Below are 27,078 nucleotides of genomic sequence, written 5' to 3' on the forward strand. Positions count from 1 at the left end.
TTCCTTGCTCACTGGAATTGCTAATTACAACTTGAAATTTAGGGAGATGTTTACTCCCTTCTCTGTTCATGGGGAAGCAGCTCCTTTTCTGTCCTGTTTGTTTGGATTCATTAAATTAGAGATGAGTGGGAAGTCCCAGCAGGGACACTGGGAAAGCTTATTTCATGGGATTATAAACATTTTATGAGAAGTCAGGAAGAATGGGAACTTTGGGTGGACTCCTCCAAACAGGGATGGAGAGTTTCCCATTCTGGCTTGGGTAGGTCACCAGCGTGGAAGCACAGGGGTCCTGAAATGAGGCTTGAGTTCTGGCTTTGACACTTATTAGCTGCTAACTTGTAATGGGAGAAATCACTAAATCTCCCGGAGACTCACTCATTCACTCATTTATTTCAGTTCTTTTTTTTTTTTTAAATAAATCTTTATTGTTCAGATTATTACATTTGTTCCTCTTTTTCCCCCCCCCATAACTCCCCTCCTCCCAGTTCCCGCCCCACCCTCCGCCCTCACTCCCCACCCACTGTCCTCATCCATAGGTGCACGATTTTTGTCCAGTCTCTTCCCGCATCTCCCACACCCCTTTCCCCCACAAGAATAGTCAGTCCATTCCCTTTCTATGTCCCTGATTCTATTATAATCACCAGTTCATTCTGTTCATCAGATTATTTATTCACTTGATTCTTAGATTCACTTGTTGATAGATGCATATTTGTTGTTCATAATTTGTATCTTTACTTTTTTCTTCCTCTTCCTCTTCTTAAAGGATACCTTTCAGCATTTCATATAATACTGGTTTGGTGGTGATGAACTCCTTTAGCTTTTCCTTATCTGTGAAGCTCTTTATCTGACCTTCAATTCTGGATGATAGCTTTGCTGGATAAAGTAATCTTGGTTGTAGGTTCTCGGTATTCATCACTTTGAATATTTCTTGCCACTCCCTTCTGGCCTGCAAAGTTTCTGTTGAGAAATCAGCTGACAGTCGTATGGGTATTCCCTTGTAGGTAACTGAGTTTCTTTCTCTTGCTGTTTTTAAGATTCTCTCTTTGTCTTTTGCTCTTGGCATTTTAATTATGATGTGTCTTGGTGTGGTCCTCTTTGGATTCCTTTTGTTTGGGGTTCTCCGCGCTTCCTGGACCTGTAAGTCCATTTCTTTCACCAGGTGGGGGAAGTTTTCTGTCATTATTTCTTCAAATAGGTTTTCAATATCTTGCTCTCTCTCATCTTCTGGCACCCCTATAATTCTGATGTTGGTACGCTTGAAGCTGTCCCAGAGGCTCCTTACACTATCCTCGCATTTTTGGATTCTTTTTTCATTTTGCTTTTCCAGTTGGGTGTTTTTTGCTTCCTCGCATTTCAAATCATTGACTTGATTCTTGCGCTCCTCTGGTCTGCTGTCGGGAGTCTGTATAATATTCGCTCTTTCAGTCCGTGTATGCTTAATTTCTAGTTGGTTCCCCAAGATAACATCGAGGGTCTCATTAGTTTTCTTGTAGATCTCATTAAGTTTATCGGCGGCTTCTAAACAGTTCTTGAGAGACCTTAAAAGTGTGGTTCTGAACTCTATATCTTCCATTGACAATTTTGTCCTGTTTCTTTGTCTCCGCATTTTGTTATGCTTCCTTGGTGCACCCCCTAGTGGTCTTTGTGCGTAGTCTTATAGTTAAACCTTGATTGTTGTAGCTAATACCAGGGAGGGTTTGACTTCCAGGCCAAGCGGCTATGAGGATCAGCTGTGTCTGCAGTGAGAGAACTTCTGTCCTCTAGGGAGGTGCTAATCTAGCCTTTGCCTGAGGCTATCCAGCAAATGCCTCTGTGCAGGGCTTGGGCGGGGCGGGTCGCACAGGATCAACAGGGTGGGCCAGAGAGAGCAGTTATGGCGGCTCTCAGTCCCGTCCCCAGGGGCTCTGCCTCTCTGAGTCCCAGCACCCGCTGCAAATCTCGGAGAGAAAACTGCACTCGCACTGACCAAAGCCAGACAGTCCCGCTTCTCTCGTTTGAGTCTGGGTCCCTAAAGACTCGCCCGTATCTGGAGCTCAGAGTCTGTGACTCCCTCCCGATTGAAAACGCCAACCACGCCCTCCACCGCCAGCCCGCTCCGCGCACTCCGCACCTCAGAACTTGACTTCAGCACTGCGCCTCCTCTGAGTGTCCGTATGCGTTTCTCTTTCCTCCTAGTTGTAGGACTTCCACTCAGCCAGTGTTCCTGTGGTTCTGGGTGATGTCCCTTCCATCTTTTAGTTTCACTTTTGAAGTAGTTGTTCAAGGCAGCAAACTCCGGCGTTAACCTATGCCGCCATCTTGGTTCTCCTATTTCAGTTCTTATTGTGCATTAAACACCATTCTAGGCTCCAGAAAGATGATAATAAAGTAAACACAGAAGAATCCATGCTGTCATCAACCTCATGTTTTAATGCAACAGAAATATACAGAAAGTAATAGCAAATTTCCTTCTGTGCAGGAGGAAGAGAAAAAGTGAGAAACCAGCAAAGGAGGTTGAGAAAAGGCAGCTAGAGAAAGGAAAATCAGCAAGTGCAGAGTTCTGGAGCCCAGTAAAGAAAGTGTTTGAGAGATAAGAGAGTCATCAACTATATTAAGTGCTACTGAAAGGTGATGTAAGATCAGGATGAGAGTTGGAATTAGCCCATGTGGGGGTTATTGATGTCCTTGAGAAAGGCAGTTTTGATAAAAGCCTAATTGGGGTGGATTTAAGAGAGATTGGGGAGAAACTAAGATGGCGGCATAGGGAAACACCGAAATTGCTGCCTCCTACAACAACTTCAAAACACAATAAACAGACAAAACGGACATCATCCAAAACTTGCAGGAAGGCTGGCAGAGTGGAAATTCTACAACTAGAAGGAAAGAGAAAAGCACATTGAGGGTCAGGAGCTGCAGAAGTAAAGTGCAAAGGTACGGAGGCTCGAGAGTGCGCGGAAAGGGGCTGGTACCTGAGGATGCGGCTGTCTTTTTGAATCGGGAGGGAGTCACAAGCTCCCGACTGCTCTGAGCTCCGGTTCCGGGAAGTCTCTGGGGACCCAGGACTCATACGGGGAGAAACTGGACTGTCTGGCAGCGGGCAGAACTCGGAACTCGAGGGCGGCTTTCCCTCAGAGGTGCTTGCAGCAATTAAATTATCAGGACACTGAGACGCGCGTGGGGCCCCTTAGGGCAGGGCTGATAATCCGCCATAGTTCCTTGCTCCGCCCTTTGATTCCCTGAGACCCCGCCCCACCCAGGCTGCAGCAGAGGCTTTTGCATATGAATGCCCTGGCCCTTTGCAACCTGAAAATTACCTAACAAACTGCAGCTGGGCCACAGACCCAGAACTTCCAAGAGAAGGCCCAAGGCCCCACAGCAGCTTGCTTTGCTTCACAGCTGGGCCTCATCAGGGCACCTCCAAACTCCAAAAAAGGAAGGGGAATCTGCAGTTCTCTTCATAGCTCCTGCTGGGTAACCTCCAAGAGCCAGTGTACCCAGTGGTCAGAGGGGGGCCATCCGGATTACAACTCCTCAGATCCATAAGGGACACACCCAGGGGGCAGACTCAGTGAGCACCAAAGCCCCATTGAAGCAAGTCTTGCCCCAGAAGGGTGTCTTCAGCACAGAAGTTCTCCCACTGCAAACACAGCCGATTCTCACTGCCAATTGGCCTGGAGGTCAATTCCTCTCAGTGATCCTACAACAATCAAGGCATAACTACAACAAGACTGTGCACAAAGCCCACAAGGGGGTGCACCAAGAGTGTCCACCTCAGGTAATGGGGGAGGCTGAGCCACTGGGCCCTACAGGACACCTAGCACACAAAACCACTCTACCAACACAGGGAAGCATAAAAAATGTGGAGACAAAGAAACAGGTCACAAATGACAGAAATGGAGGAAAGCAAACAACTGGATATAGAGTTCAAAACCACGTTTATAAGATTTTTCAAGAATTTTATGGAAACCGCCGATAAATTTAATGAATCCCTCAATAAGTATAGTGAGACCATGGAGGACACGAAAAAGGACCAACTAGAAATTAAGCATACACTGACTGAAATAAAGAATAATATACAGAGATCCAACAGCAGACAAGAGGATCCCAAGAATCAAGTCAAAGATTTGAAATACAAAGAAACAAAAAATACCCAACTGAAAAAGAAAAAAGAAAAAAGATTCCAAAAATATGAAGATAGTGTAAGGAGCCTCTGGGACAACTTCAAGCGTACCAACATCAGAATTATAGGGATACCAGAAGAAGAGAGAGGGCAAGATATTGAAAACCTATTTGAAGAAATAATGACAGAAAACTTCCCCTACCTGGTGAAAGAAATAGACTTACAAGTCCAGGAAGCGCAGAGAACCCCAAACAAAAGGAACCCAAAGAGGACCACACCAAGACACATCATAATTAAAATGCCAAGAGCAAAAGACAAAGAGAGAATCTTAAAAACAGCAAGAGAAAGAAACTCAGTTACCTACAAGGGAGTACCCATACGACTGTCAGCTGATTTCTCAACAGAAACCATGCAGGCCAGAAGAGAGTGGCAAGAAATATTCAAAGTGATGAATAGCAAGAACCTACAACCAAGATTACTTTATCCAGCAAAGCTATCATTCAGAATTGAAGGTCAGATAAAGAACTTCACAGATAAGAAAAAGCTAAAGGAGTTCATCACCACCAAACCAGCATTATATGAAATGCTGAAAGGTATTCTTTAAGAAGAGGAAGAAGAAAAAGGAACTCTTACCATTTGCCACAGCATGGATGGAACTGGAGAGCAGATAAATACCACATGATCTCACTCATTTGTGGAATATAATGAACAACATAAACTGATGAACAAGAACTGATCCAGAGACGGAGAGGCATCGATTGGCCTGTTGGGCCTTGGAGGGAAGGTAGGGGACGGTGGGGGTAAGGGGGAAAGATCAACCAAAGGACTTATATGCAAGCATATAGGCCTAACCAATGGACACGGACAAGGGGGGGGGGTGAGGGCATGAGTGGGGGGGGAGGGTAGGGGGTAACGTGGGGATAAGGACACATATGTAATATCTTAATCAATAAAAAATATATTTTAAAAAAAAGAGAGATTGGGAGTAAAGAATTTACACACAATGAGGTTAGACAACTCTTTCAATGAGTTTTGCTGTAAAGAGAAGAAACAGAGGATTTTTGTTTATATATTAATATTGGGAGAAAGAATACCATATTTGTATGCTGATGGGAATGATCCAGCAGGAAGGAAGAAGCTGAAGATGCAAGAAGGGGAAAATTTGGAAGAGCAATGTCCTTGTTTGGGCAAAAGGAGATAGAGCTAGGTGTGTAAACAGAAAGGTTGGCCTTACATAGGAGCATAGGGTGTAGAAGGGATGATAGGAGTACAGGGACAGAAAATCAGGCAGGTGGATAGATGTGGTGAAGAAAGGTGTGGAAGTTCTTTTTAGTTTTCTATGTGAAATAACCATTTTTTTTTAAAGCTGGGAGTAAGGATGGAGCAACAGTTTTAGAGGTTTAAGAAGAGAAGATATGGGGTGAAATAGTTGCCCAAGAGAGTGGCTGGGCTAAGGAAATACAGCATTGTTGTCAGACAGCAATTGGGGCTTTGAGAATAATGAGAGGGTAAAGTGAGATCAGCCAGAAAGGTAGTATGTTTTTCTATTAGCTAAATAGATAACCTCCACAGAGAAGCCGGTGAGTTGGACTGAATTCAAACTATGAATTAGTCAAGTAAATATGACAAAGCAATAGAGCGACAATGGAATTGAAGGTGTATGCAAGATGACAAAGGTGATTTGCCTTGGAATATAAGGAAGGACTGAGACACGAGGGACAGTGAAGAAGTGGCAGGATAAATAGATCGAAGTTTGAAATGCAGTCAAAGAATTGTTGAGTTTGGACTTGGAAGGCAGTGATTGTAGAGTGGAGTGTTTGAATTTGTGGTTATGCAAGAGTTACAGTTATTGATAATAGTCCTGGAGCAGGACCAGAAAATGACAAGATTGGTGGTGGAAAGAAGGTCAAAATCTGAGGGACCAGAATATGAGGAGTTTTGATGGGGATATTGACCTATCAGACCTCTGACAGGAGTTGTGTTCAGGAGAAAGACAGTGATACAATTGCTAACATCCTCAGCAGTTGAGGAGTAGTGACTTGGCTTTAAGGAATGGAGCAAGTGACTATAATAAAAAGAGGGGGTGTGCAAGTATAGTTTCATGATATGAGAGTCAAAGCTTAAATTTTTTTTTTGGTGAGGAAGGAGGGAGAATGATTTGAAGCATCAGCGAAGCAAAAAGGAGGGTATCTACCCCTGATTCCAGTTCCAGTCAATTCTACAGATCTCAGATTCCTTCACTTGCGCTATTTTCTTCATTGCAATCTCAAGCCATCATCATCCCTAGCTGGAACATTGTTATAACTGCAAAGCAATTTTGTCAGTATCTAAGCTATCTTTTCCTTTTGAGCCATTATCTACACAAATAGCAAGATCCATCTTTTCAAAACCTCACATGCATGTTATCCCACTCTTCTTCATGTTTCAACAAAATAAGTCAGTCCCAACAAAATAAAAATCCTTCGTAGGTTCTCATTGATTCCCACTATGGCCCATAAAGTGCTGCCCCTGCCTCCTCAGCCTTCCTCATCCCAGCTTCATCTTCCACTACTCTTTCTTTCTCAATATTTAAGCCCCATTGGTCTTTTATTCCTGGTCTGCATCATGCCCTTTCACTAATATTATTTGAATACGCAACTGAATCATAACCTTTATTTATTGAGTACTTACTGTGTGGTGGATATTTTGTTAAGTACTTTATAAACATTTATCATTCACAATAACACTGTACTGTGGGAATTATTATTATACCCCATTTAGCAAAGAGGAAAACAAGCCTAGAATGATTAATTGTCGTCTCCAAGTTCCTTGTAGCTGGCTAGAATCCAGTTCCATTTGTTTGCAAAATCTATGACCTTAATCCCATGTATTATTGCTTGCCATGTCCTTCTATAGTTAAAAATGCTTTCTCCTCTGGTAGGGAGCTGGTAATGGCCTCCCCTCCTTGAGACCTAACTTCTCCCACCCTTTATCTCATGATATCACTTCCCCTTTTCCTACTCCAGCACCAGTAATGATTTTAATACTAATTCTACTGGGTTGTTGTAAAGATTTCATGAACTCATGATGTAAAAGCTCCAGTCCTGTCCTCTGTAGCTTGGTTATCAGATGGACAGCCCCTTTTCAAATGTTTGATTCTTTCTTTCAAGTAAATAAACTACTTTGATTATGATTTATTCTTTAGCACTTAAAGTTGCTTGTTTCTATTAATCCCTCCATATCACACTCCATTACCCCCTTGTCTCCTTTCCACATGTTAATACCAACCTATTCTTTAAAGTTTAGAACATAGGGGAAAACTTCTTCATGAAGATTTTAGGCCAGAGAAAGAAAGGCAGTATTTAGGTCATATTGCCGTGGCCAGAGGGAAAACAATTGGAAGTTGAAGAGTCATGCAGTGACCTGGACATTCCTAGAATAGCACCGTAGACATCCCATTTGAAGATGATGAGATGATATCTCGGTTTACAAGACACAGTCTTTCCCTTGCCCAGAGAATGGTCTGATGCCCGAGGCTGAGTTTGGCACCTTCCCTGCTCTGAGGCTCAGTGCTCTTGAATTTGACAATAGGGAATACTCTTGCCACCTGCAAGAGTGCCTTTGTTTCCCCAATTTGTGCATAGTTTTTGGGCTTTTCAGTTTTTTTCTGGAGGCTTGATGAAAGAAAATAATCACTGCAAGACCCCTTTAAAGGTTTGCAGCTGCGTCCTTTGATGTGGAGCTAAAACCCAGTTTGCACTTGTGTGCCTGCTGTCTGTGTTTGTCCAGGGGACGAGGCACTATTTCTAATTACTAAGAGGGTCAGGTAGGCTGGAGCAGGCTTGAATCACCCCCTTTCCCAATGTCCCAGGTGGGCCTGTGATCCTGTCCACATTTAAACTTGTTGCTTCCCCCACTCCCCGTCTCCCTTCTTCTCTCCCTTCCTTCCTCCCCTGCTCTCTGGCTTTTACACGGTATATTGTCACCATAAGGTGTCCATGATCTTGCTTCCTTTCTCCCTTTAAATTTTATTTATGCTTTTAAAGTTTGATTCTTCATTTCCATTAATTCAGTGTTTTGTGAGCATCTTTCTTTTGGAGGTGGGGTATTTTCCCCCCCAAAATGTAGGCCATCATTTTGTGTGCACATTTTTATATTACAAAAATTGTATAGCACTGTATATCTCCTTCTTATTTTATTCACTCAAAACAGTGTTTCTAAGACATGGCTGTTTTTAATTTTTCTATTGCTTTGTTCACCTCCTTGATTCTATTGGCATTTTGTTTATATAGGTTATCAATGTCAGCTGCTGGTGAAGTGCTCCTTTCTGGGTGAAGTCTTTGCCCATTCTTCCAATGTTAAGCTCCCTCTTCTGGGCTCTTAAGGCATTTGCTCATTTTGCAATTTAAAAAATCTATCTGTTGCTGTGCAGAAGCTTTTTATTTTGATGTAGTCCCATTTGTTTATTTTCTCTTTAGTTTCCATTGCCCTAGGAGCTGTATCGGTGAAGATATTGCTTCAGCATTTATCTGTGATTTTGCAGCCTGTGAATTCCTCTAAGATTTTTGTGGTTTCCTGTCTTTAAGTCCTTTATCCATGTTGAGTTTATTTTTGTGTATGGTGTAAGTTGGTGGTCTAGTTTCAGTTTTTTGCATGTATCTGTCCAATTTTCCCAACACCATTTATTGAAGAGACTGCCTTGACTCCATTGTATGTTCCTGCTTCCTTTGTCATATATTAATTGAGCATAGTGGTTTGGGTCGATTTCTGGGCTCTCTGTTCTATTCCATTGGTCTATATGTCTGTTCTTGTGCCAGTACCAGGCGGTACTGAGAACAGTGGCTTTGTAATACAGCTTGAGATCCCTCCTACTTTACTCTTCTTTTTTCAGGATCGCTGCAGCTATTCGGGGTCAGAGCAAAAGAAACCATCAGCAAAACAACAAGAAAGCCCACTGCATGGGAGAACATATTTGCCAATGTTATCTCCAGCATTTACAGGGAATTCATACAACTTAACAAAAGGAAGATAAACAACCCAATGAAAAAATGGGCAATGGACCTAAATAGATACCTTTCGAAAGAAGACATAAGGAAGGCCAAGAGACATATGAAAACATGCTCAAAGTCACTAATCATCCGAGAGATGCAAATCAAAACGACAATGAGGTACCTTCTCACACCTCTCAGAATGGCTATCATCAACAAACCAACAAATGACAAGTGCTGGCGAGGATGCGGAGAAAAGGGAACCCTTGTGCCCTGCTGGTGGGAATGGAGACTGGTGCAGCCACTGTGGGGAACAGTATGGAGTTTCATCAAAAAACTAAAAATGGAACTCCCATTTGACCCAGTGATTCCACTTCTAGGAATATATCCCAAGAAACCAGAAACACCAATCAGAAAGGATATATGCACCCCTATGTTCATAGCAGCACAATTTACAATAGCTAAGCTTTGGAAACAGCCTAAGTGCCCATCAGCTGATAAGTAGATTAAAAAACTGTGGTACATCTACACAATGGAATACTATACTGCTGTAAAAAGGAAGGAACTCCTACCATTTGCAACAGCATGGATGGAGCTGGAGAGCATTATGCTGAGTGAGATAAATCAGCCAGAGAAAGATAAATATCACATGATCTCACTCATTTGTGGAATATAGTGAACAACATAAACTGATGAACAAAAACAGATCCAGAGACAGAGAAGCATCGATCAGACCGCCAAACCTCAGAGTGTAGGTAGGGGAGGGTGGGGGTAAGGAGGAGAGATCAACTAAAGGACTTGTATTCATGCATATAAGCCTGACCAATGGACACAGACACCAGGGGGTGAGGGCATGAGCAAGGGGGAACATTGGGGGGATAAGGGCACATATGTAATACCTTAATAAAAAAAATCTGTGTTGAACATGGAAGAGATCAATATATATTTATGCAATTCTAACACATTCTCAACAAATATGTATTGGGTAAATGAATAATAATGATAATAGCTAACATTTCTTGCATGCAAGCTATATGTCAGATACTGTCCTAACCATTCCATATGTATTGTCCTCACTTAACTCTCACACCAGCCTTATGAATTAGGGACTATTACTATCATTGCCATTTTGCAGAGAAGGAAACTGAGACATGGAGTTTTCAAGTAAATGTAACGTTCATGTCATTTATAAATGCAAGCACCTTATGTAGTTAGTAAATGTGGAGCTGGAATTCTAACCAAGGCAGTCTGGCTGCAGAGCCCAAGGTCTTCACTCTCCTCTGCAGCAGCCTGTGGACTGTCTAGGACTCCTGACTTCAGTCCAGGGTGCTCTCCATGCCACAGTACAGGCATAATCTCTATCCCTTCTTTTCATTACCAGATGTCTGTTAGGCATTGCCATGAGTGCTATTATCTCACTCACTCACTCACTCACTCACTCACTCACTCAAGTACTTGTCACAGTTTTTATATGAGGAAACTGGGACTCCAAAGAATACAGTAAATTTCCTTTGTTCTCACATTTAGTTAGTGGCAGAGCCAGGATTTGAACCCAAGTCTCATTGATTTTAACTTCCGTGCCCTTTCTGTATATCACATGGTTACCAGAGAGGGTACACTGGACCTGAGGTCCTTGCCACCCTGATTGCTTAGTTTTGTGGGGGAACTGATGGGCATTTGGTGGAAAGATAGGAGTTCTTCTGGCACTGATTTGGTCCCAGAAAGTCCTTCTACCATCTGTGACTTCCTCCATGATCATGCCACTGGGAGCTTGGAATCTCTTTTCCAGAGCCAGAGTCTCTATCACTCCTTCCCTCTCCCCCTTGACAAGAAGAATATGTGCTTAATAAACCAAATAAACATGGCACATAGAAGTATATCATGTGTAAGGATGGCAGGTTCTCTGCATGGTTTTTTGGATGTGGGGTAAATTGGTTGAGTTTTTTGGGGAATGTGCCTTCTGCTTTTTAGAAGGCTATATCACTATTTTCTTTTTATTACATTGAACATATATTTCATTAAACATAAAAATTGATAACAATAAAATAGAAAAATAAATATCATCCAGTTTTGGAATTAAAAAAAAGAAACAAGAACCTTAGAGATCATCTTTTACTCCAGAGATCAAATACATGGTGAGCTTGGAGCCACTCTCTCCTCCTTTACTGTGTTGGATGTCGGTTATTTTTTGTTTGTGTGGTGGCAGCACCTGATTTCCTGCTCAGGAATCAGTTCTCCCCAGTCTCAGTCCAGGTGCATGGGGTGGAGCAGACTAGTCTCTCTCTTCAGGGCCGGGTGGTTGACCCAGGGTCTTGGTTAGCTTGGGTGGCTGTAACAAAATAGCATAGACTGGGTGGCTTAAACAACACTCCCCCCACCCCCTCCAGTTCCCCACTCACAGTTCTGGAGTCTGGGAAGTTCAAGATCAAGATACTGGCAGATTTGGTTCCTGGTGAGATGGTGAGAAGCCTCTTTTTGTCTTGTAGATGGCTGTATTCTTGCTGAGTCCTCACAGGGTAGAGAGAAAGGGAAGGAGAGAGGGAGAAAGAAAGAGGGAAAGGAAAGAGGGTGAGGAAGAGGGTTAAGGGGAAGCAGGGAGAGAGAGAGAGAGAGAGAGAGAGAGAGAGAGAGAGAGAGAGAGAGAGTGAGAGAGCGAGAGCTAATTCTGGTCTCTCTTCCTCTTCTGATAAATACATTAATCCCATCATGGGGCCCACACCCTCTTGACCTCATCTAAACCCAATTACCTGCCAAAGGCCCACCTCAAATATTACATTGTGCTTAAGGCCTCAACAAAAGGGGTTTTGATAGTGACGACAGACATTCAGTCTATAATGCCCAGTTTGACTCATTAAGACATCACTCTTTCTAGGGCACAGTGATTGGTTTACTGAAGTCTATCCAATCAGGACCAGTAGAAAGGAAATACTGGGGTGACTACTTGAGTAACTAGATAAAGGGTAATATTTTTCTATTGGATGTGTTGCAGAAAGGACATAATCCTGAAGCCTAAGGTGGTTATAATATTGAGATTGTGTATTGAACTCTGGGATTCAGCCATTGCCTGAAGCCAACTCTATCCCTGGGCATTTTATTTTCATAGACCACTTTAAAATGTGAGCTCTGTGAGAATAGGGAATGCATCCCCACTGTAGCCTCAGTGCTTAAAACAATGTTTATCACACAGTAGAGTTCTGTTAAATAATTGCTGAAGAAATGCCAGATCTTAAGCCAATGTGTGTGGTGTTTTTTTTATTTTGTTTTTTTTTGCCTACAATCAGAGGAGCCCTAACTGATAAATACTCATGGTATATATTATTAATCAATTTTGACACTTTTTGTAGCTGAAGATAGATGCAGATTTTGAATTCTTTTTACTATGGTGCTTTGGGCAGGCAGACGTTATCAATCATTAGAATTAGCAGGCAAGATGGAACTCACTTAGAATCTATATTAGCTTTCCATTACTGTGTAACAAATTAACAAAAATTTGGCGGCTTACAACAAATATAATTATTATCTCAAGTTTTCATGGGTCAGGAGAATGGGTATACTTGACTGTGGCCTCTGCTTAGGGTCCCACAAAGCTGCAATCAAGTTTTAGCTGGGCTGTATTCCTTTTTGGAGTACATGAAGTTGTTGGCCAAATTCATATCTTTGTAGTAGGACTGAGGTCCTCATTTTTTTTTTTTTGGCTGTCAGTTGGGGCCACTCGGAGCTCTAGAGGCTATTCACAGTTCCTTATCACATAGCCATTTCATAGGCTCCCCAGGACTCAGCAGCTCTGTCTTCCAGGCTTACAAGAGAACCTTCCTTTTCAAGAAGGACCCAGTTCTCCTTTTAAGGACTTTCATCTGATTAATTCAGATAATCTCCCTTTCAAAGAACTGAAAAATCAACTAATTTGGAACTTTAATTACATCTGTAAAGAACCCCTTTACTTTTCCCTTAGAACCTAACTTACTCAGGGGAGTGAGAGCCCATCACATGCCTACATCCCACCCACACTCACAGGCATGTACAGCAAAGGATGGGAATTTTCAGAGGCCATTCTAGGGTTCTGCCCACGACAGAAGCCCTGGTTTAGTACAAATTCTTTGTTGTACAAATGAGAAAACTGAGGCTGAGAGAAGGAAAGCAACTGTCGGTGCACATGCAGTGTCCACTGGCATAACTGGAATGAAGACTCCACGTCTTCCGCTTTGTACTCTGGTGCACTTTGAGGTCATTGACTGTAGAACCATGGCTGAGCCTTTTTCAGGTCTGTTCAGACTCTGATCATATGACAACAACCTCTATTTTTTAGTTATATTTGTGCCTTTCTCTTCTCCCCAACTCCCACTGCACCTAGCTAACAGATACACAAAATGCTTTTCGTGTTGGTTTGACTAAAATCCATTGGTTAAGTTTTAGGAATTTGGAGGCAGAAGTGAAATGAAACAATGTCTACTACAAAACCAACGAGGGATTCATCATACACAGAGGGAAGCCTTATAGGGCTGTGATGAATCATTAATAAAGTTCCTGTCAGTGACTCTTCTTCCAGCAACAGCCGTGACCTTTAAGAGTTAAGTGTCACCACAGGGACCCTTCCAACAGGGCTAGGTCCCCTGCTTTTCAGCAACTGAAGCCACTTACAAGTTATGGTCATGCTGGGGCTTGAGGAAGAACATGATGAATAGGTGAAAAGGATCTTAAAATGTCAGCTCAAGACCCCAGGTGATTCTCTTGGGAGTGTGCTGAGTTCATAAGAAGTTTTCACTCACCAGCAGTTTTAGGATTTTGAATAGACTTTGTTTCTCTTCTCATAGGGCAGGCTTATTAATATGAAATATGTATTTATATAAATTAATGTGACAGCAAATGGAATCATGTGGGAACTATATATAACATATATAAAACATATATATATATATGGCATAAATATAAATGTTAAATATATACATTTCCAAAGTATAAAAATATTTTATTACCACTTTCACGGGACTACATTTTTCATAAGAAAGACTTTTCAGAGATTTGGATACCTATACAATTTCTTAGAAAAGAGTCCAATTCATTGGTATTTTCAAACTCTGAGCTTAATTCTCGAGACCAAGCACCTTGTCTGAAAAATAGTAGACTTTTAAAGAATAACAAGGGTCAAGAAATGGTTTGTAGAGTGAGGAACAGATAGAGGGCAAAAAGGAAAAGGTTTTTCCAAAAATGTAGGCTCCTGAAAGGCATTTTGATTGGTTACTGTATGAGTTTTCTATTGTTGTGTAATAAATCATCCCCAAACTTAGTGTCTTAATTAAGGAATATTTATTATCTCACAGTTTCTGCAGGTCAAGAATCCAGATGTGGCTTAGCTGAGTGCTTCTGGCTCAGGGTCTCTTACTAGGTGTTAGCCAGGTTTTGTGGGCTTTCCTCAAGGCTCTCCTCAAGGCTCTACTCAGGGAAAATTCTCTTCTAAGCTCACTAACGTGGCTGTTGACAGGATCCCCTGAGAGCTGTTGACCAGAGATATTAGTTCTTTTATACATGGGTCTTTCTACAGTGCAACTCATAACATGGAAGCTGGGGCTTACCTCTGAGGAAGAGTCGGGGAGGGGGAGGGAAGAGTGTGTGTGTGTGTGTGTGTGTGTGTGTGTGTGTGTGTGTGTAGAGAGAGAGAGAGAGAGAGAGAGAGAGAGAGAGAGAGAGAGAGAGAGTCTTTTTGTAATTTTAATCTTGCTAATCTTGGAAGTGGCATCTTATTACTTTTTCAGGAGTCTCCTCAATCCTTAGAGTGCCTGGCTATTTGAGCTAATTTTCTTAGAGCTATCTGACTCAGGTCTTCCTCTCAAAAGCATCGATCAGACCATCAAACCTCAGAGGGAAGGTAGGGGAGGGTGGGGTTAAGGGGAGAGATTAACCAAAGGACTTATATGCATGCATATAAGCCTAACCAATGGACACAGACACTAGGGGCGTGAGGGCATGAGTGGGGGATGGGGGGGGGGGATAAGGACACATATGTAATACCTTAAACCAGTGGTTCTCAACCTTCTTAATGCTGCGACCCTTTAATACAGTTCCTCATGTTGTGGTGACCCCCAATTTCATTGTTACAAATTGAACATAATTAAAGTATAATAATTAATCACAAAACAATATTTAATTATATATGTGTTTTCCGATGGTCTTAGGCAACCCTGTGAAAGGGTTGTTCAACCCCAAAAGGGGTCGCGACCCACAGGTTGAGAACTGCTGCCTTAAACAATAAAGAGAGAGAAAGAAAATAAATAAAAAGAAAGCTAACACCCCCCCCCAACAAAAACAAACAAACGAATGAATGACTGCTCACCTGACATCTGAAACACTAAATGTGTTAATTAAAGAGCTCCCTCCAAAAAAAAAATAGACTCTTGCAAAGGCAAATTTTGGTCTTCAAACCAGAAGACAAAAAATTGCTTATTACCATAAAAATGATATCTCTTTGAGTCTAAAAATTTATTAAGGCAGGGTCTCTAGTAGGGCTTATATCAGAAGAGTTCTTATTATGCATTTAACTACATTTTCTCAAAGAATTCTCCTAACAATCATTTTTTATAGGTTATTACAGTCCTCCTGCTCCAAATGATAACAGGAAGACCTTGTGAGATTTAGAGATATGAAACTGTAGCGCTCCAGACACTTATGGTCTGGAGCCTGTTCCTTAGTGTAGACAGTGGTTTAGCTGCATTAGTTAGACTGACTCTGGCTCTCACTGTTATTTTGAATAAGTTGTTATAAAAATATAGACTCCAGAAGCTCACATGTTTGGCTCAGTCTGAGAATTTCACATGTTAAAAAAGGAAGATAAAAATGTTCTAATGAGCTAATCATCACACAATTGTTGCAAACAGAATGCTAGATGACATCTTTAAAGGTAATTCACTTTAGCCTCTTGAATCATCTCTCCAACCACCCAAGTGTCTTCCTAATGAACTTCAGGAATTAAACTCTGACTTTCTTTTTCTTCTTTTATGAAAGGCCCTTATTCTGTATTTTTGAGTATGGTTGAACCCTATGCTCTTTGGTTCAAGTTTTTGGCATCTTCAGTTAAGTTCAAGACCGGTTGTGCCATTGATGCTAGGCTGAAAGCTTCATGAAGGCAGAGGTCGTGTCTGTCTTGCTCATTTTTGTGTCCCCACTTAGCCTAGAACTTGTCACTGAGCATTCATCCCCAAAAACATTCATTGAAGAAATAAATTTCTGAAAATTGAGTACAGAATGTCTAGTAAGATTGAAAATTGAGTTGGGATAATCAAGCAAGATTTATGAAATATAATCATAGGCACTAGAGTTGAAAATCAGAGATTCAGTAAATTTTAGTGGAAAGAAAAGAAAAATCCAAAACCCCTAAATGCCCATTTTGGCCTGTGACTCTTTAGGTGAAGGATTTGGAAAGCCATTTGATGGCCCTGAGTTCAATGTCTTCACCTGTAAAAGGAGCTAACAACCCTAAGAGACTCAGAGAATTGCTGTGAAGGTCAGATAAGATGGTGTATAATAAGAGCACGTTGCATATTTTGGGACACTCTACATTTCTCTGGTGAAGAAATTGAAGAAAGGAAATGGTGATTCCAATGTGAGATAAAGGAGAGCATTATTTATGAAAACTAGCCAAGTAGGGGGCCCTTCCTCAATCAGCTAACTCTAATTATTGGGAGAGCTTGAGGTTTTATCTGGTATATTCACCAGTTGATATCAAGTTAAAGAGCCTGCACCTTTGAAGACTTTCCCATGTTTTTCTGGGCTGAGCCACAGTGTCTCTAATATTGATAATGAAATTAGTAGGGGACAATGGTGACAGGGGGCAAGCTACCTTGTATTCTGACCTTATTGACTGAAGAAGCCCTGTATCTTAACCTGAAGGAACCTCTAATAAGCTAACTTTGAAGACTCCAGGAACATGCTAACTCTTGGTTCTGAGCTCAGGTAAATGAGTAAGATCTCAAGTTTTGGAGTTTAACATACCTAGATTCAAATATAGGCTAAGTTTCTCACTACTAATGTAATCCTATGGGTCTCGGAAGCTCAGTTTTCTCATATGTAAAATGGGCATGTTCATTGCCCAGCCGGTGTGTCTCAGTGGTTGAGTGTTGACTCATGAACCAGGAGGTCATAGTTCGATTCCTGGTCAGGGCACAGATGTGGGTTCAATCTTCAGTAGAGGGTGTGCAAGAGACAGCCAATTGATTCTCTCTCATCATTGATGTTTCTATCTCACTCTCCCTTCATCTTTCTGAAATCAATAAAAATATTAAAAAATGGGCATGTACAATTAACTTTTGGTTATTAAACACATACTATGTGCCATGGTCTGTAGTAAGTTCTTCACTTATATATCAAGTTTAATTGAAAGTATCAACCTCATATAATGGTAGTGAGGATTAGATAAAATCATGCATGTAAAATACTTATCCTAGGCACATAATAACTATTCAATGAATGTTTGCTGTAATTATCATATTATTGACTATTATGGAATTTTAAATTTCAGGTTTGGTGCCTTGGAGGTTGTGGTTAAGTTTGAAATTGACATTTTTTATAACAACAATCTCATGTGTTTCTGATACTTAAGTCATACCTCTGAGAATTTATTGGAGCTCAGTCCTCTCTGAGTCTCTGGTTCTGATTTGATAAGCAGAGCATGCTTCTTTCTGAAGAGTGTGAGAGGTATCCTGGCCAGGAGAAAAATACAATTCCAACAACTCTGCAATGCCATGACAGGTCCAAATTGCCACCCAGAGACTCATCTACCCAAAAGGAAGAGAGACTAGAATATTGATGTGGGTAAGATTCTAGTGTTCTGAGCAGCCTTTATTATAGACTAGAGGCCCGGTGCATGAAATTCATGCATTCAGGGGTCCCTCAGCCTGGCCTGTGCCCTCTGGCAGTCCAGTAGCCCTCAGAGGATGTCTGACTGACGGCTTAGGCCCGCTCCCCTTAGACATCCTTTACGCTGCCACAGAGGCGGGGGAGGCTTCCGCCACCCCCACTATGCTCACCAGCTGTGAGCCCGGCTTCTGACTGAGCAGCGCTCCCAATGTGGGAGCGCACTGACCACCAGGGAGCAGCTCCTGTGTTGAGCGTGTGCCCCCTGGTGGTCAGTGCACATCACAGCAACCGGTCATTCTACCATTCCATTGATTTGCATATTAGTCTTTTATTATATAGGATGGTGTTATGGGTGGAATTGTGACTCCTCTCAAAATTCACATTTTGAAGTCATAACCCCCCAGTAACTCAGGATGTGATTTTATTGGAGAGAAGGTCTTCATAGAAATATTTTAATCAAATTAAAGTGAGGTCATTAGGGTGGGCCCTTAGTCAATATTATTGGTGTCCGTGTAACATGGAAATCTAGAGACAGTCATGTAGAAAGAAAGGGCACCATGTGAACATGCAGGGGGCCATCACAAGTCAAGGGGAGAGGCCTGGAATAGCTCCTTCTTTCACACCCCTCAGAGAAACCAATCCTGTCAACACCTTGATTTTGGATTTCTAGCCTTCAGAACTATGAGACAGTGCATTTCTGTTGTGTAAAGCACCCAGTTTGTGGTATCCTGTTACAGCAGCCCAAGCAGACTAAGACAGACAATAGCATTTTAGCTATTGAAAGCCCTCTGTGGTATCCTGCTAGGGTCAGGGAGAGGTGATGGGAAGGAATGACCAACGGCTTTTGGAACTGAGGTAGACCACATCTGGTATTCACTTCCACTCTTTGGGTAAATATGAGCTGGGATTCCAGAAAGTGTTTACAATATTCACTTCCCTTAGGTAAGGGAGAAAGGTGACTCATATTAAAGTTAGTAAATAATGACAATAATGTTTCCTAAGGCTAAAAATTCACTAAAATAGGTAGATTGTGTGAAATAGCCAGTCTGAATCATCAGATACTTTTTAAAGAAGTAAAGATGTTGAACATCCACCATAACTAAACCATGGTAAATAACATGCTTCCTTCCTATTAGGAATCATTAAGGCACTTTTATTAATAATTGAATATAATATTGATTTTTTAATATACAAGTGTGGTGTTCTATTTAGAGCTGAAGATGTCCTTTAAATGATGTTTTCTAGAAAGTACTTCAATAGTCTACTCTCTCTAGTTACTTTTATAAAAGCATTTAGCCAACTTTAAAAAAAAACACACAGGTATTTTTCAAACTGAACTACAGGAAAAATGGGTTTCAAATTGTTAAAAATGTATTTATTATATTATATTGGATATATGTATATATCAATTGAAAGATTCACCATGAATTTTATAACTTAACTGCCTTGTTAAATGTACAAGTGGATTTTAAAATAAGCCCAACATCAGAAATATTAAGACATGATAGAAATGTGCATTTTAGAATTAAGACAATAGAGCAATAAGTACATAGATTAAAAAGTGTCCTGTGGTCCAACACATTTGGGAAATGCTCTACACTCCTTCTATCTTAGAGAGTCACAAGGCACACCAATAAGTAATATACTTCTAAAAAGCCCATTGTAAACAAATCTGACATTTATGAGTTTTATTTCTTGCCTCTCAGGAATCATGTTCTTTACTGTCTGATATATAGTGTTTTGCAACTAATGTTTCATCTATTTTGTTCATTTTTTTTCTTGTTTCAGTCAGGAGAGTAAATTCATTCCTGGTTCACCCATCTAGGCAATAAGTGACGGTTCTGAAAGATATTTTTAATTGTATAAGTATTGCAAGTGTTTTTAAGTTGTCCAAATTATATTGTATCCAAGCCACTTTGGAGATTTATTTTATACTACCTGCAATGGAAAATAATAGGCTTTGAAGTTAGATATACATTTGAACCTTGGAACTACTATTTAACAGGTATGTGATCTTGGGCAAGAAAAGTAACTTCCCTCAACCTCAGTTGAACCTTTGATAAAATGAGATTGGAAAATATTTATCTTAACCACATTCTATACAATGTTTTGTTTTTATAGCAAAAATTTTGGATATAGGTTGGGTAATGTTAAAATAAGTTAGAGTTAATCTATAGTTGTATTTCCATGAAAACACCTAAAATAATGAGATGATTTATAGTATTAGGGAAAATGTTAATAACATGCTGAAATTCTGAAAAAGCATTTTGCAGAAAAAAACATGTCGGATGTAAACTGATTTTTAATTTAAAAAATTGTGTGTGTGTTTATGTGAAGGAAACACCATTGGGAAGGATATATAACAAACTTAAGAACAGTGAGTAGGACTAAGGGACATAAAGAATCTCCTTTTACAATTTTAAAAACAGCTGTATTGAAATAATAATGGATACATAAAAGTGAATAATAAAAGCATGTAAGGTGGCCCTAGGTGGTTTGGCTCAGTGAATAGAGCGTTGGCTTGCAGACCTAAGGGTCCCGGGTTTGATTCTGGTCAAGGGTGTGTATCTCGGTTGCAGCGCCTCCCCGGCCTAGGCCCTGGTTGGGGCTTGTGCAGGAGGCAACCAATCGATGTGTTTCTCTCACATCAGTATTTCTCTCTGTCTTCTAAAAATCAATGGAAAAAATATCCTCCGCTAAGGATTTTTTAAAAAAGAAGCAAGTAAGATTTCTGAGAGGTAACAGATGCACTTGGCACAATTCACACTGTCAATGCTCAATAGCCAATGAGCACGAGGAGCAGATAGGTGGACAAATGAAGTTAGACAGCAAGGAGAGCACACCCCAGAGGGACCAGAGTGCTGGACAAGAGGTTCTTGAGAAGGCTTATGCAGGGTGAGTCTAAGGATTTAGGAAGTGAAGGGGAACTCTGTTTTGAGCATTATCAGGAATTCAGTAATTGGATATTTTGGTAATCTGTACCTGAGAGGGGAGGAAAATAAAAGTGGATAAAGAAGGAGTGACTAGTTGACCTCTTCCCACCCATCCACCCACCCTCCGCTTCCTCCCTTCTGAGGTTTGACAGTTTGTTCGATGCTTCGACGTCTCTGGATCTATTTTTGTTCATCAGTTTATCTTGCTCATTATATTCCACGTATGAGTGAAATCATGTGATACTTATCTTTCTCTGACTGCTTATTTTGCTTAGCATATGCATATACGCATAACCATGGGCACAGACAATAGGTTGGTGAAGGCCTGGGGTGGGGGTGGGTTGGGAGAGGTCAATGGAGGAAAAAGGGGACATGTGTAATACTTTCAACAATAAAGATTAAGAAAATAAAAAATAAATAGAAAATTAATGAAATTGAAAGGAAAAAAAGGAGTAACTACTAATTTTAGCGAAGGCTTTTGTTTGTTAAGAGTCTTTGTCCTTCTTTTGTTCCAGACATACTCACAGAGTGGCCTTTTCTTGGTCTTGTTCCGTCTCCGTCATGGAGTGGCCTTGTCTAATTATTGCTTATATTCTGTAAAGGTTTTTCATGTTCAGCTGAGAACATTATGGTTGATGTGTCAGCCCTCATGGCCAGGGCCATTTCCTTGTCTTCTGTTTCTTCTTCTCCTTTTCTTTTTTCTCCCAGAGGCCAAAAATATTTCATGTGAAGCTCACTCCCCAAATATCAAATATTTCTGCTATAATATTTTAAAACCAACAATGACAAGAACAACATTCAATTAATTTTCCCCAGGAGTCCTGTCTGATTCCTAGCCCCTTCCACTCTATCCAGGGTAAGAATGATCTGAAGCAGTTCCAAAGAAAGCAGTGTGGAGTCAGCCTCCTTCAATGATCCTGCTATCAAAACAAAGAGTCTGGAAATTAAGGCCTTCATTAAACGTCTGATACAGCTCATGAATGCAGGTATTCAAGGGCCGCAGCCACACTCACTGTATGTCTCAATTTTCTGTACTGTCTGGGTCAACAGTCAGTGGTGTATACAGCTCTGAGAGCCACCTCTCGCCCAGCCTTCCCAATACTGGTTCCGCCACTGTTTTCCGACTCCTTTCCACAGCTGTTCTTCGAGTCTGTTCAAACATTGCTTCCAAACCAAATGTATGAGCCTTTTCCCTGAACCCCGTGCAGCCCATGGTGACTGCCAGCTGCGAGTCCAGTTCGACGCCTCAGAGCCTGTCAGTTCGCTGGGCCCCGGGCGCTTCATCACCGCCGCGCTGCAGAGCCAGCGGCAGCAGCAGCCCACACAGCAGCAGGACCGGCACTGAGAACCCGGCTTTTGTTTTTAAATTCTTTATTGTTTAAAGTATTACATATGTCTTCTTTTTTCCCCATTGACCTCTTCCCGGCCACCGCTTCCCCCCCCCCCCCCACATGCCCTCACCCCCCTACTGTCTGTGTCTATCGGTTATGCTCAAATGCATGCATACAAGTCCTTTGGTTGATCTCTTACCCCCCGACCCTTCCCTCTGAAGTGTGATGGTCTATTCAATGCTTCTCTGACTTTGGATTTGTTTTTGTTCATCAGTTTGTGTTGTTTATTATATTCTACAAATGAGTGAGGTCATTATGCTTATTTCGCTTAGCATAATGCTCTCTAGGTCCATCCATGCTGTTGTGAACGGTAAGAGTTCTTTTTTTTTACAGCAGCATAACATTCCATTGTGTAGATGTACCACCATTTTTTAATCCACTCATCTACAGATGGGCACTTAGGCTGTTTCCAGATCTTAGCTATGGTGAATTGTGCTGCTATGAACATAGGGATGCATATGTCCTTTCTGTTTGGTGTTTCTTGTTTCTTGGGATATATTCCTAGAAGTGGGATTACTGGGTCAAATGGGAGTTCCATTTTTAACTTTTTGAGGAAACTCCATACTGTTTTTCACAGTGGCTGCACCAGTCTGCATTCCCACCAGCAGTGCATGAGGGTTCTTTTTTCTCCACATCCTTGCCAGCACTTGTCATTTGTCGATTTGGCCAGGGCCATTTTCTAAAAACTTCTCCATACCATCAATAATTCCCGCTCTTTATTTACATGTTTATTTTATTGGAAATAAGACCACTCTATCCAACCTTGGCCACTCTACCCAATATGCTGGCACATTGGCTGTACTCCTATGGACTTCACTGTGGTCTTCATGCTGGAACGATGCTCAGCTGAATAGGAAAAATGCAGTTTGCTTTACATACAGGAGCTTTGACTTTAGATTTCCTTCCCAGGCTAGTGGAGACTGATTGCTCACCCGATGATTTCTCCACAAAGAGAGTATAGAGCTGTGGCCTGTGGGATTGGTACGTGTTCCCTTGAGCATCTGTGGCCCTATGCACTGAGACAGGAACAAAGAAAGCAATCTTTATTAGGTAATTTCCTGCTAAAGGAGAGAGGAGCTTCCCAGAGGAGGAAGGTTTCATGTTGCAAACTTTAGGAGATTTCTTACTGACTCTGTGTGTGTGTGTGTGTGTGTGTGTGCGCGCGCGCGCGTGCTCGCTTGGGTGGTGAGGGCATTCTTACAGTGTCTGTCACACACATGTTGAAATAATCCTTGTGAATTCTTATCACTATTAACATTTATTGAAGATTAATTAATGTCAGCTACTATGATTTCTTTTCATTATTTTATCTATTACTAAAACACAAAATTTAAAATCTCACAAGCTCTGTATTATTATGAGAAACGAGGTTTGAAAGCTTACCAACCCCCCTCTTCTGCCTTCCCTCTGAAGTTTGATGTAACACTTCAATTTTCTATTAACAGCCACTTACAAAGGGACACTGCTGGTGAGTGGCAGGGTTGGGACGTAAATCACATTCTAAAAGCTTCTAAATCCCGTGCTCTTAATGGCACATGCAATTAAAGCAACATTCTGCGTATTCAGATACTTATAGCTATTAGGCTCCATCTAATATCACAGAATCAATATCTCCAGGGCTGAGATATAGTTATTGGCACTTAAAAAAAACTTTCCATGGTCATTCAAATGCTGCTATTTAACAATTGGTATTTAGAGACCAGTCATGTAGGCTACATATTCACACAACTTGGAGTTGGGAAATTGCCTATATTGTTGTTGTTTTTTTGTCATCATGTATTCATCCATCCAATATTAATAGAATACCTACTGTGTCTAAGACTCTACACCAGATGTTAAAAGGTCATAGAAAACAATTTAGTTCAAGAGCTTTATAGATAATAGTGAATGTCTTTTATGTAAATAAATAATTTAGATAGGAAGTGATAAAAAGAATGTTTATTAATGCAAATGAAGTGCTGTGGGTCTTCAGTGGAAGAAGAAATTATTTCCAGGGGTAGGACATTAGTGGGAAACAAATGTTGAGATGGAAAAACTTCAGGGAGAGAGTGATGTTTGAAGTTCTGGTAAGATTTGGGAATATGAAGGGTATTTTTCACATGGTGTATGTACTGATTAGTTGTCTATGGCTTTCTAACTTTGAAGAAGTAAGCTGCCATGCACAAGGGGTGATGAAGAGGGCCATGTGGCAAAGAATTGTGGATTGCCTCTAAGTGATGGGAGCAGCCCCTGCTGAGAGCCAGCAGGGGGGCAGGACTCTCAGTCCTACCACTGCAAGGAGATGAATTCTGCCAATAACATGAGGGAGGCTAGAAGCAGGTCCATCCCAGTTGGGCCTTCAGATGAGTTCCCATCCCAATTGACACCTTGATTGTAGCATCTCAGAGGATGCAGATTCCTGCCCATAAAACTGTAAGATAATGAGTGTGTGTGTGTGTGTGTGTGTGTGTGCGTGTGTGTGTGTGTGTGTGTGTGTGTGTGTATGTTTTAAAGCCCCTACATTTTTGGAAATTTGTGATGCAGCAATAGATACAGACTGTAGACTGGTAACAATACAGATTTATTTCCTTATTGAGGACTATTCACTTTTTTTTTGTCTTGCCTTACTAAACAATACCATAATAAACATCTTAAACATATGTACTTATGGACTAGAATTCTATTGTACAGATCAATTTGCAAGGTTGGAATTCTGAGTTAAAGATTATTTTTAAGTGAGGCGGGAGAGGCTTCTGCCACTGCCACTGTGCTCCCCAGCCATGAGCCTGGCTTATTGTGAGAAGGATGTCTGACTGCCGGCTTAGGGATCAGGCCTGAGCCAGCAGTCAGACATCTCTCTGAGGCCCCAGACCGCTAGAGGGTGCAGGCCGAGCTGAGGGACCCCTCCCCCACCAGTACATGAATTTTCATGCACCAGGCCTCTAGTTAGATATAATTGTATTACTAATTCACAAAATTAGCTTTTGTTATGCACACCTATACTTTGTGCATATGTTTCACTTAATAAATGAAAAGAATAATAAAAAGATTATTTTTTAAAAAGATATTGCCAGATTCCTTCTAATGTGAAGTAACACTTCAATTTTCTATTAACAGTATGTGAGAGCATAATTTTCCTTACATCACAGCATTTAACAGGCGTTATCATTCTTTGGCAGTTTTGCCAGACATGTTTATAGAAAGCGGTTATCTCATCATGACTTTAATTTGCAGCTCAGTCTTAGTAAAAATGAGCAACTTTTCCATGTTGCTTGACTTTTTTGTTTTGATTTCTTAAAAATTAGCACTACTGGTCTTGTTGTTTCCAAGCACAGAGAATTAGAAATTGAGGATCAAACTAGAGGCACTTCTTTCCAATCCCTTTCAGAGCTTCCTTCACATCTTGGTTTCTCAGGCTGTAGATGAGCGGGTTTAACATGGTGATCACAATGCCGTAAAACACAGAAGCCATTTTTTCTTGTTCTCGAGACTCCTGGGACCCATGGTGCAGATACATGTAAGAGAGGGTCCCATAGAAAATGGTGACTGCTGTCAGGTGGGAGGCACAGGTGGAGAAGGCTTTTCTTTTCCCTGCAGCAGAAGATATCTTCAGGATAGCAGCCAGGATATATATGTATGAAAAGATGACGACCGACACGGTGAACATCAAGTTAAACCCCACAAAGATGGTCAGGAACATGATGTTTAAATCAACGTTGGAGCATGAGAGAGCAAGAATTGGGGGTTCATCACAGAAAAAGTGGTTAATTTTCTTGGATTTGCAAAAGTTCAGTGAGAAAGTAAGACTTGTATTTATGGAGGCATTTAGGAAACCCATGAGGTATGAGCCAACTAACAGTTGAATGCAGACTCTCTGGGTCATGACTACTGGATAGTGGAGTGGGTTACAGATGGCCACATAACGGTCCACTGCCATTGCAGCAAGGATATAGCAGTCACTTGTTGCAAAAGTACCATAGACTAGTAATTGCACCATACATCCTATGAATGAGATGGATTGTTCTGTTTCTAAAAAGTTTTGCAACATCTTGGGAGTGATAGCAGAAGTGTAGCAGAGATCAACAAAGGCCAAGTGTTGGAGGAAAAAGTACATGGGGGTGTGAAGGCAGGAATTAATCTTGATGAGTAGGATCATCCCAGTATTACCCACAAGGGTGGTCACATAAATCACAAGAAATACTATGAAGAGGATATGCCAAGACCTGTGCTGCCCAGCAAATCCCAGAAGAATGAATTCAGTCACCTGAGTGCCATTGTTTTGTTCCATGACTAACAAAGACTAGATACCACCTGAAAAGATACATAGAAAGAAACGCAGAGAAAGCTAAGATCATTGTGATCCTTGAACTAATTCTATAATTGCAAATGGTATAATAATTTGGCCTCACAGTGGGGTCAGAGAATATTTTCTATGACATAATTGACTTACATTTTAAAGGCTGAACTTTGACACCTGACTGAGATAATTTCATCTGCAGTTGAGAGAAATTGCCATGGACCAGTAGCTGTATTCCCAGGGTGAAAATAGATTGGCATTTCATAAATGTGTCAATTCTAGAACATACAAAACATACTTTTATTTAATTATATTTTCTTTTATGCCCTCACTATTTTTTCAATGTGCCTAAATACTAATCATTGCATCTGAGATTTTGATACACCTGTTGAGTTCCAACTTATTTTTGTAGTCTGATTTTATCTTTTTCTCCTTCTTAGTGACTCTTTTCTGCAATCAAGGGTTCATGGACACATGGAATCCTTTATGGATGTGTTTATCAAAGTTTTTATGGTAAAAGATCATTTTCTTTTTAACACTTTCTGTCTGTTTTGGACCAATATTT

General features: G+C 41.0%; 1 protein-coding gene and 1 long non-coding RNA gene across 3 annotated transcripts in view; one reads left to right on the top strand and one right to left on the bottom strand.

Moving 5' to 3' along the window:
* Nucleotides 1-8,410, top strand: part of LOC118665031 — a 147,774-nt gene extending 139,364 nt beyond the window's left edge. Inside the window, exon 16 of one of the 2 annotated variants that reach the window (XR_004970493.1) lies at nt 8,371-8,410. This is a non-coding gene — a long non-coding RNA (uncharacterized LOC118665031). The remainder of the gene's footprint in view (nt 1-8,370) is intronic. The other variant, XR_004970499.1, reaches the window with a different exon arrangement.
* Nucleotides 8,411-25,574: 17,164 nt separating this feature from the next.
* On the bottom strand, nt 25,575-26,504 carry LOC118663778 (olfactory receptor 5AK2-like). The gene has a single exon (XM_036323733.1). It carries the CDS (start codon nt 26,502-26,504, stop codon nt 25,575-25,577), a length of 930 nt encoding a protein of 309 aa, XP_036179626.1.
* Nucleotides 26,505-27,078: the final 574 nt, after the last annotated feature.

Source organism: Myotis myotis, unplaced genomic scaffold (assembly GCF_014108235.1).
Source record: "Myotis myotis isolate mMyoMyo1 unplaced genomic scaffold, mMyoMyo1.p scaffold_m19_p_10, whole genome shotgun sequence".
Taxonomy (NCBI): Eukaryota; Metazoa; Chordata; class Mammalia; order Chiroptera; family Vespertilionidae; genus Myotis; species Myotis myotis.